The following is a 9,766-nucleotide window of genomic DNA, read 5'->3' on the forward strand; positions in this document are numbered from 1 at the left end:
AGTAAAGGTCTTGCATTGATAATGTTACTTAAGTAAATGTACATAAGTACCATTTGCAAAATGTGCTGCCCACTATGAATGTTATACTATATTAGGATGTTGATTTAAACAAAACCCTTCATATTCAATAAGCAGAATCATAGTTTTTTGTATGAAATTTTATCTTAGCAGTACCAGGGTAGATGTACTTAGTTAAATTCCACCTCTGGTAGCAAGGAAGGATACTTGGCAGTACTGGTTGAGTAGAAAATATTATAAGAGAACATTCAATTATTTTCTGAAAATGATTACTGGAACATAAGGGTTTTGTTGAATATGGTGTGAAAAGTGTAATAATTGGAAGTCTGCTACATGCAGAGACATGTTGATATCTCAGCTGATACCAAGCAAAAGATTAGAAGAATAAAAGATTTCTTTAAAAGGACAGAAAATGAAGTGACAAAACTAAAAACAACTCAACAGAAGTGAAGACATAATGACATTTTAAACTAAACTACTTTCTTTAATTCTTAATTGTAATTCAAAGTCTCTCAAACAGGCCCTTCCTTTCTCCAAGTCTCTTTGTATCTTTTTATTTGGATTGTGTAAAAATTTAAAACATATGCACAAGCATATAATGTATTATGCAGCCTTGATGTATGTAACATTACCTGTAAAGTTCCCAACAAGAAACGCAACATATGTTTAAAAATACAAATTATAAAAATAAAGAATTAAAAGAGCCTTTGATCAGTGTCCTCAGTGGAAGCTTTAGCTTTGGTTACGCCCACCCTCATGGGATTTATATTACCTGTACGTCAAAACCAAAATTTTGTTTTAAAAGAGAAGGAATAAATAAATTGCGCAGAGGCCAGTGATATCTTTTCAAGCATCGGGATGCTCTACAGCTTTTTTATGAAGCCACTGTGCCTGTACCTATAATTGAGTACAGCGTTGACCTTTTAGCTGCTTCATTAGCCTATCAGAAATAAAGAGGGAATTACTTTAATGTCTCTGCGTCGACCCATATAGCGCCTATAGGCCTCTCCTGCACCAGCGGGGCCACACACAGCGAGCCTGGCAGACCTCAGGCTGTTTTCCCGGCCTCTGTCGCCTCACGGGAGACCTCCAATTGCCCCGTTAAGAGCCCTTCAAAATACACATCCCCCTGTTTCATAGACACGGAAACAATTTATGGCCATTATAGAGCATTATAGATAGCATCTACAAAACTTCCCGTTGTTGACTAAACGTCTGCCAGAGTGGACACACACACCCCAAAGAGTTAACGGAGAGAAAAAGAAAACAAAGATGCAAAGGATCTTGTTTGTTGTTTTGGGGTTAGCTGTTTTAAGTACAGTTGGAGAGATTAGGCTATAAAAAGAAGCAAAATAAAACATGAAGGCGGTCTTCAAGTCTAGCAGACCACCCAGGATCCTGCTGGAGGTGGGGGAGAAGAGGCGTTTGTCGAGCACACTCGCTCCGGGTTCAGACAACCAGGCTGCTACTGTGGGACTGCCCGGACCGGATGAGTCGAGTCCAAGTTAAAGGGCACTCCACCGATTTCACATGTCAACGTCTGTTTACAGGTGCTGAGGAGTACTACTGCAAATGTGAAGCAAGTTGTATAAAGCTGTTTGTGACTCCAGAGGGAGCTGCATGAAATTGGATAAATTGCTCTGAGTGAGTCAGCGTCGGTTGAGGATGAAGACTACAAGTCTGAAAATGAAAAATAAAGACGCTGGAGTTAATATAGCTTACAAACCCTCGGCAGCCTGGCCCTCATCTCTGCTTGAGGTTTAGCAGGTCAAAGGCTACATTAGCCACTGCTTAGCATAAAACACCAGAATCTCACACCAAAGTGTCTGTGTTACTGTTGCATTGTGGGTAATGTAGGCTGCAGGTTTTGACAAGGACGAAGAATGAATTGAAAAAGATGATATCTGGGATTTGGCTTAATTGATTTTTTTTTTTTAACTGTCTAAATCGGTGATGTGCTCTTTTAAAGAGTTGGTCTGATTTGGACCGAGAAACCTGGAAACTGACCAAAGATTCATGCTCATTGCTCAACAAGGGCCAACAGACCCCGACAGCCCACTCTTGAAAATAAATCAAAAATAAAAAGGAATCAGTTCAACAGCTACAGTACGTAGCCGAGGGCAGTTTTTGGAAACTGAAACCCATTGGCTCCGCACTTAAGCATTTCCTGTTTGCAAAACTTGTTAGACATTTTTACTCTACACTTCAGAAGGACAAACATCCTCTGACTCCACTAGATTTATCTAACAGCTGTAGGAGTGGTTGTAACTTTACAGAAAAGTTTTCAAGTCAGGTCAAATTTTATTTACATTTACCCAAAATCTCATTTGCCTCAGGGGGCTTTGCAATCTGTAGCCCACAACATTCAACACCATCTGTCCATAGACCCTTCAGGGTAGGAAAACACTACCCAAAAAATCCTTTTAACAGGGAAAAATTAGATCCCTCTCCAAAGATGGACAGTAGATGTGCAGAAGAAACCATCAAAATCAAATTAGAAACACATTTTAATGGCACAATTTTTTAATATAAAGATTATAAAATAAATGTGAAGCATTTCCAGAAACTACACAGTTAGAGCATTTATTATATTTAAATACATGTCCCTATTTCTACAGGATTATCTACTTTTTGTATGTTTTGCTTATTTAATTTAGGTAAGAATTAAGGGGTCCTTGATATAATTTTAAAGTTAAAGCACATTATGGGTTTAAATTCTTTCTAGTCTAGTACCTTCTGCGCTTCAATAGATTCATTTGAAAGAGTTCATCTTAGATACCCTAAAAAGTGGCAAAATAAAGATTTGTGTGGATGAGATAAAGACTTGCAGCAGTGCACAAGACCAGAACAAGAGTTCAAAGAGCTCAGAGAGGTGGTCCTGAGTCTTGAGACCTGCTGCCTGTTCCTGGAGAGCAGCTGGGTCTAGGAGGGGGCGAGGGGGGCCGGAGGCAGCCGTCATCAGCAGAGCTCAGAGTGAGTGTCAGCTGGCTGAGCAGAGCATGGTGGCAGAGCAGAGCAGCAGGACAGGGTGTTGCTGCTGCTGGGCTTTGGCCAGGAGAGTCAGACACTTTGGATCACACATCCGACTCCTCAAGGTGTAGATATGTTTGATAACTCTCACTATCCCTTCAACTGTTTCAACTACGATGGAGACGGATACCCTTCCTCTAGCACTGACGAAGAGAAGAAAATGTGCAGACCCGCGTACAGGTATGGATCATTTTAAACTTCTTTTTTTTTTTTTTTTTTTAAGGAAGCTGTTTTATATCACATTATCTACCAGAATGTCATATACATTAATATCAAGAGGTTTTAAAAACTGATTTATATTTTACCTGGCTAATATTTCACCTTTAATCCTTACTATTTCTTAATTTTTTGTGTAAAATTTTTTTAGTTTTTCATGTCATTTGAGTTTTGTTTCATTTGGGTAAAACAAAACAAAAAGATATTTTAGATTATTTTACTTGCAGCCTAGTTTAGTTTTATCAGTGTACCCAAAATATATTCAGTACAATAAGTTTTAAAACATAACTCAAATCAAAATCAAAAATGAGCCTTGCTTTAGGAGGCAGATAGATATATTATGAAGTTGACTCTATCGAGACAGCTGCTGAAGGTCAATTTATAATGGAATTAATAGACTTTTGAAAAGAATAGACTTTTATCACAGTTAAAGGTATAATTTGTAAAGGTGATTTTTATACGGGAGTCTAGTTTTTTGTTTTCAACATCAGTATCCGTTTGAAGTGAAGTTAGAAAATAAGATTTAAAACTTTCAGTTCCTTTTCCACTAAGTTAACCAGAATGTTCTGTTTGATCCTCTTTAAAAGCTCAAAAAAACTAAATTAGCATTTTTTTCCCTCAGCTTGATACCTGATAACGTTCCCTATCTATATTAGAAATGCTCAAACTGATGACATGTTAAAAGGTCTGCTACAACAAATAGCGTGTTACTTCTCTTTGGGTTCTCAGAGGTCACTGAGTGTAACAGATTTGAAATGTTCCAAATCTGTGATTGATGTCGAAAACACTTTTTGAGCAGTATCCCGATTTGTTGCAGTCAGACAACAGTTTGTCTATCTCGAAATGTACATTTAAGAAAAATATATTTATTCATGCATAGTCCACAACATATGAAAACAAAAAATATTTTGTTATTTACTGTAATAATAATGCATTATGATCATCTTTATATAATCAAATTAAGTCCAGTCTTTTGCAAAGGTAAGCCTTTTAATAACTTAAGAGCCTGTCTTTTTCAACTTGCTCACATTGTGTTACCTGAATGAAGTGTGCGTCTGTGTGTCAGCTACATAGCTCTGATAGCCATGGCCATCCAGCAGAGCCCCGAGCAGCGGGTCACTCTGTCGGGCATCTATGAGTTCATCATGAAGAGATTTCCTTACTACCGCTCCAACCAGAGAGCCTGGCAGAACTCCATCCGACACAACCTGTCTCTCAACAGCTGCTTCATCAAGGTACACTACAATATGTCTGTTTAACAAAATAGTAAAGGGTTGTTGTCCTGTTAAGAGAATTATTATTATCATTATTACTATTATTTTCTATTATTTGCCTTTTTATCTTCTTAGTAGGAGAAATAGGTTTAGGTTCAGTGATGTTTTTTCCTTTCCTCAGTAGTAATAGTGTGTTTCTTCCTCTAATTATTATTGCTTTTGTTATATTTTTATTCATCTTCAAGTATTTGTTATTTTTCCCACAGGTTCCTCGGACAGAGGGCAATGAGAAGGGAAAGGGAAACTACTGGACTTTTGCCACCGGCTGTGAATCCATGCTCGACCTGTTTGAAAACGGCAACTTCCGGCGTCGCAGGCGCAGGAGGAACATGAAAATCGGCTTCCGTGATTCAGGAGAAACCCCTTTCCACCCCTTGGAGAGCCACAGCAATCAGCGTGTGCCCACAGCTCACCACCCCGAACCCGACTCCACCCTGTGCCCTTTGAACCCTGAGAGGCCGAGGCCGGGCCCCCAGCAAAACCACCTCATCCCAAACCCCGGCCAGCAGGGGAAACCGGAGTCAGAGATCAAGTTTAGCATTGACTACATTCTATCCACGCCGGATCCACCCCTGCCTGGGTTCAGATCCTCCCACGGCTCCGTTCACATAGGGCCAACGGGGCCGCCTGTACATGTTCTGGAGCCCCAACATCTGAACCTGCACTTCTGGACTCTGTAAGGAGGAGAGAAAAGCAGAGACTGAACGTATTCTTTCATTGTCGTCTGTGTCCAAAACTGGGAAGTACTGTGAGGACATCCAAAGACAGAAGAGAAACCCCACAAGAGGAATTTTACTGACTTGAAAATGTAAATGAGGAACAAAGTATAGAGGTACAGTATTGTGTGATGGGTTCTAGATAAAGAAAAAGTCACTTAAAGAAAGAATTGTGCTGTCTAAGAATTCATCCAAAAGATAGCAAAAAAGCATTCATATTGTCATTATACTGTATGTGCAGTGTCCAGTGCTGACATAGACTAGTTTACGGTATCTCTATATGTATAAACACAAGAGCTGTGAGCGCAAGTATGATGTGTTCAAAAATCTGATTTATTAGATTATCTTCAGATCAGAAGTTGAGGTGGTTTCCTAATAAAAGAAAAAAACATTCAGAATTGAATGGTTTTCTGATTAATGGCAGATTTGGTCATATTATTTCTCCTGCCTTAGTTTAGTGAATGTCAGGACAAACATCTTTGACAAGTCTTGTATTTTGAAAGATCCCCTCCAGACATATTTCAAGAAATCAATTGCCTCCTTAAAAATTCTTAAATTGTAAATGTACATACACACCTTCTCCCTCATTGAAAAACAGAATTTATAAGCCTACAAATTTATACAAATATTTTTATTTCAGAAGTTGAACTGCTGAAGTAGACACACATCTTGTGGCTTTTCATTATTTTTTCCCAAAATACATGCAGTAGAAGCATATGTTCAAATGTGTTAATGAAACCTTCATGCCTGCACTCCTTTCTTTCTCTGCAATAACATCTAATAAAGTTGGCAACAGACCTTTTTTAATAGAAGACACTTTGACATGTCACAGTAGGAAAAACACAGCTGTAAATAATAAGACGAATGATGGCTGAAGTCCATTTAGCTGCCTCAGATTCAGGATCCTGTGCATGCTGGCTCACTGTCGGCATTTCTCAAACCCATAAAACATACTCATTCTATACAGTACCATATATATATATGAGGAGCAGCTGAGCTGAACACTGATCATGTATGGTGGTGACACCGCTCTAAGAAAACAGAAACTGTTGAAGTTTGGTGAAACATTTTGCTATCTCTATGTATGTAGGTTTAACTGACAGTGTCATTCTAAAGTTGCACTTTGCCTTTGCACTTTAAATAACAGTTAATACTGTTTACTGTATAGCATGTGACACTGCAACACAGTGAATGCTTTTTTTTAAGACTTAATGCTTTTTTTGTTTTCTGAGATCTTTCTGAACCACTCGCAATTTATTTATTTTCCTTTGTGCATTGCACTGTGGGAGAATATTGTCCATCAACAGCACTGAACTGAATATACTGTCCAGTTTGAGTATAGGCCACTTTTCCATTATCAACACACTACATAGAAAAAGTGTTTAGAATTAGGTTGCAGTATGGATTTGGGACACTGTCATAACTTACTGAGACACTTGAACAGAACAGAGCCAGCATTAACATTATTACCTGTGCTTTTCCTACTGTGGCAAGTCTGCTGTAGAAGAAAAAGGCCTATTCTGACTGAGCCCACCCGTTTCAGACCCACCTTCTGCCCACATTTTGCTAATTTTTTCACTGACCTTTTGAAATCCTGATTGACTGACACTTAAATTCTAATCCAGTCACTCCTCATTATAACATACTGTATCCACACACTTAAAGGAGGCCTAACGAAACAGAGGTCTGGCCAACATTTTTTGCCTGTACAAAGGAGATCAATCATGGCGCATTCCTGTACCGTTGAAGGGACATTTTTCAATTTAACCTTTATATTATGTCTTGACTACATCAGAGGAGGGTTTCAACACACTTAACATGAGTGGCATTTAATATAGCATAACACTTGCAAGGTGAGGCCGAGATGTGACCCTATTTAAATACAGAGGCCCCTGCCTAAGCCTTAACAGCTACACCTCCCCCAACAAACACACACACACACAAACACACGCCACATGACGCAATTATAATTAAACACACCTTATGCCTCCTTTGCAAATGCCCCTCATCGATCTGTGGGTTTTTTAACATTCATATGTGAACTGCCCCCCAGCTAACGTCTGCGGCGGCACAAGCGTTTATGGATCAGCAAGTTTCCATTAACAAAGTTGTTGATGTTGAATAGCGGGGGCCACTGCTGCTGCTGCCGTGATGCCGCGGATATATTTGGGTAAATTAACTTAGCATAAAGTGCTCCGAGGCTATGGGGTCTTCTGAGGCAGCTAAAGAGAAGGCAAGGCACCAGTCAGGCCCGAAAAGTCAATGCACATATTATGTTGTCAGTGAATATATGAAACTGTAGCTACTGGCATGGTGTCCCAATGAATGGCCTCTATTAAATGAACACTCTAAATTCATCTCTTTTGTTTCGTTCCTAGTTAATCCCTCTAACATCTTGAGCCAGTTGTTTATAATTACCTACATGGTAATAATTCTCATTTATAGTATGTGTGTAAAATTGTTTGAGACTTCATTATGTGTATGCTGCCAGGTAAAATGAGCAGCTCAGGGGCAACAAACAGCAGAACTGCAGGTAGAGGAAAATTGGGAAACCATTGATCTGCAACGTTAATATAAAGTAAATCATAAACACAAATAGGTCATTTAATCTTGAGTGTTTGTTTAGAGACTGGATTTCACTGAGGCTGTGGTGAGGATTATGGGAATGAAGATAAATACGAGTGTATTGTTTGCTTCTTATTAGAGTGTATCTCTTCAGTGCGTGAGTGTTATTTCTCTGTTCTTAACTGCTTCCTTGAGCTGTCGTTGGAGGAGTGTGAATGATCACACACTGCAGACACACTGATATCAATATGAGCTGACCAGCTAATTAAGATCAGTGAAATAGCCTGAGGACTTTGCACACACACACACACACACACACACACACACACACACACACACACACACACACACACACACACACCTCTGCCCTTTGTCATTTTATGGCATGTGCAGAGCTCCTGCAGGTTTAGCACTTTAAGGCTAGAATATGCTATTATTTTTTAAATGGCTCTGTGTGTGTGTGTGTGTGTGTGTCAGTAATGAGAAAATAAACACAGCACGTCAGTCAATGGCAGTTGGGAGACGTGTTTACATTTCGACTGTTAGAAGGACGTCCCTGCTAGGAATACAGCAGAGGGTGGTTGACTGGAGGGGACCAGAAGGGTTTTACTTCCAGAGAGAAAATGAAAAATAGGTAGTTTAATAAAGGAGAGGGTTTGACATTCAAATATGCCAGATATCTGTTTAAATTTGTCAGTTCTCCTTTGATAAACACTTCAGATGTGGTAACGTTTCAGGAAAGGTGTTCAGTATTTCTTACACCAGAGGGTCATGATGTGACCCTTTGAGCCACAGTTTGATATCAGAAACCCAGTGAGAACATGTTAGACAAATAACAGTAAGGACTTGCAAAATGTATGTCATCTAATAAAACTAAAAAGTGTTGCCATATTGAATTAACTGCCCTCTGACAACGTCCCAATAAAAGGTTTTAAGCTTTTAAGTTTAACCAGTAGTACTAGTAGTGGTGTTGTTTTTTTTTTTTTTTATTAAAGTAGCAGTACAATACAGTGGAAATACTATGTTACGAGTAAAAATCATGCATTCAAAATGTTACTTAGGTAAAAGTACAAAAGTATTAGCATCAAAATATAACATAAATACCAAAAACAATAGTACTCATTATGCAAAATGGTCCATTTTAAAATAATCTGTATTAAATTATTGGATTAATCTGATCATCGCTTTAATGTCGCATTACTAAAAAATGGTACTAGATATACAATGGAAAGGGGCAAGGAAATGCATACAAAAACATACCACTGAATTCCCTCATAGTATAGATAAAGAATAATATATTCTCATTACAGGTACTGAAAAAATATTACATATCTGAAAAACAAGTGATCAATAATCTACAATAATTACAGGGTTGCCCTGCTGGCCAAGGGGTTAACAACAGAAAAGCAACATCCCTGGTTCACCTTTGCACTCTTTCCACTTTCAACTATTTAATAAAAGCCATAAAATGCTCCCCAAAATTATATTAATGTAATTTTTATACCTACACAGTAAATAAGAAATAAGTGTAGTTATCTAAAAGTAGCAAGAATACATGGATAAATCTATGTATTCCCTCCAATTACAATAGTAATTACGGTGTTGTTGCAAATGAGTTACTGTATAAGAACACATTCGTTGAAGCAGTGAGCTGTTATATGACCAAGTTCTGTGTTGCAAAGCAGATCCATTGCACTGTAACTTAACATGCAATGCAACTACAATGCACCACAGCTCCAGGCAGCATTTGGTACATTTTGTAGCTTAATCCAGTTTCCTCTGCTGCTTTATGGTGGATACAGCAGTCTATTCGGTTTTATTTACGGTTCAACTTATTGGAAGATGATTTTCTTCATCAGCTACATCCTTTTCCACTCAATTTGACCTCTGACACGTGTTCCATCAGGCTCTGTTGTTCCGGCCACCAGGGTGTGCTAACTAAGTGCT

At 38.6% G+C, this 9,766-nt stretch overlaps 1 protein-coding gene across 1 annotated transcript; it reads left to right on the plus strand.

Moving 5' to 3' along the window:
* Positions 1-3,032: 3,032 nt before the first annotated feature.
* On the plus strand, positions 3,033-5,657 carry foxl3 (forkhead box L3). The gene is made up of 3 exons (XM_051416593.1): positions 3,033-3,228; positions 4,331-4,499; positions 4,745-5,657. Exons 1-3 carry the CDS (start codon positions 3,122-3,124, stop codon positions 5,216-5,218), a joined length of 750 nt encoding a protein of 249 aa, XP_051272553.1. The 5' UTR covers positions 3,033-3,121; the 3' UTR covers positions 5,219-5,657.
* The last annotated feature ends 4,109 nt before the right edge of the window (positions 5,658-9,766 follow it).

The sequence above is a fragment of the Dicentrarchus labrax genome, unplaced genomic scaffold, assembly GCF_905237075.1.
Source record: "Dicentrarchus labrax unplaced genomic scaffold, dlabrax2021, whole genome shotgun sequence".
Taxonomy (NCBI): domain Eukaryota; kingdom Metazoa; phylum Chordata; class Actinopteri; family Moronidae; genus Dicentrarchus; species Dicentrarchus labrax.

Coding starts and splice junctions, on each gene's coding strand:
- foxl3 (XM_051416593.1), top strand. CDS start 3,122: ATGTTTGATAACTCTCACTATCCCTTCAACTGTTTCAACTACGATGGA. Junction 3,229..4,330: donor ATGTGCAGACCCGCGTACAG/GTATGGATCATT, acceptor TCTGTGTGTCAG/CTACATAGCTCTGATAGCCA. Junction 4,500..4,744: donor TCAACAGCTGCTTCATCAAG/GTACACTACAAT, acceptor TTTTTCCCACAG/GTTCCTCGGACAGAGGGCAA.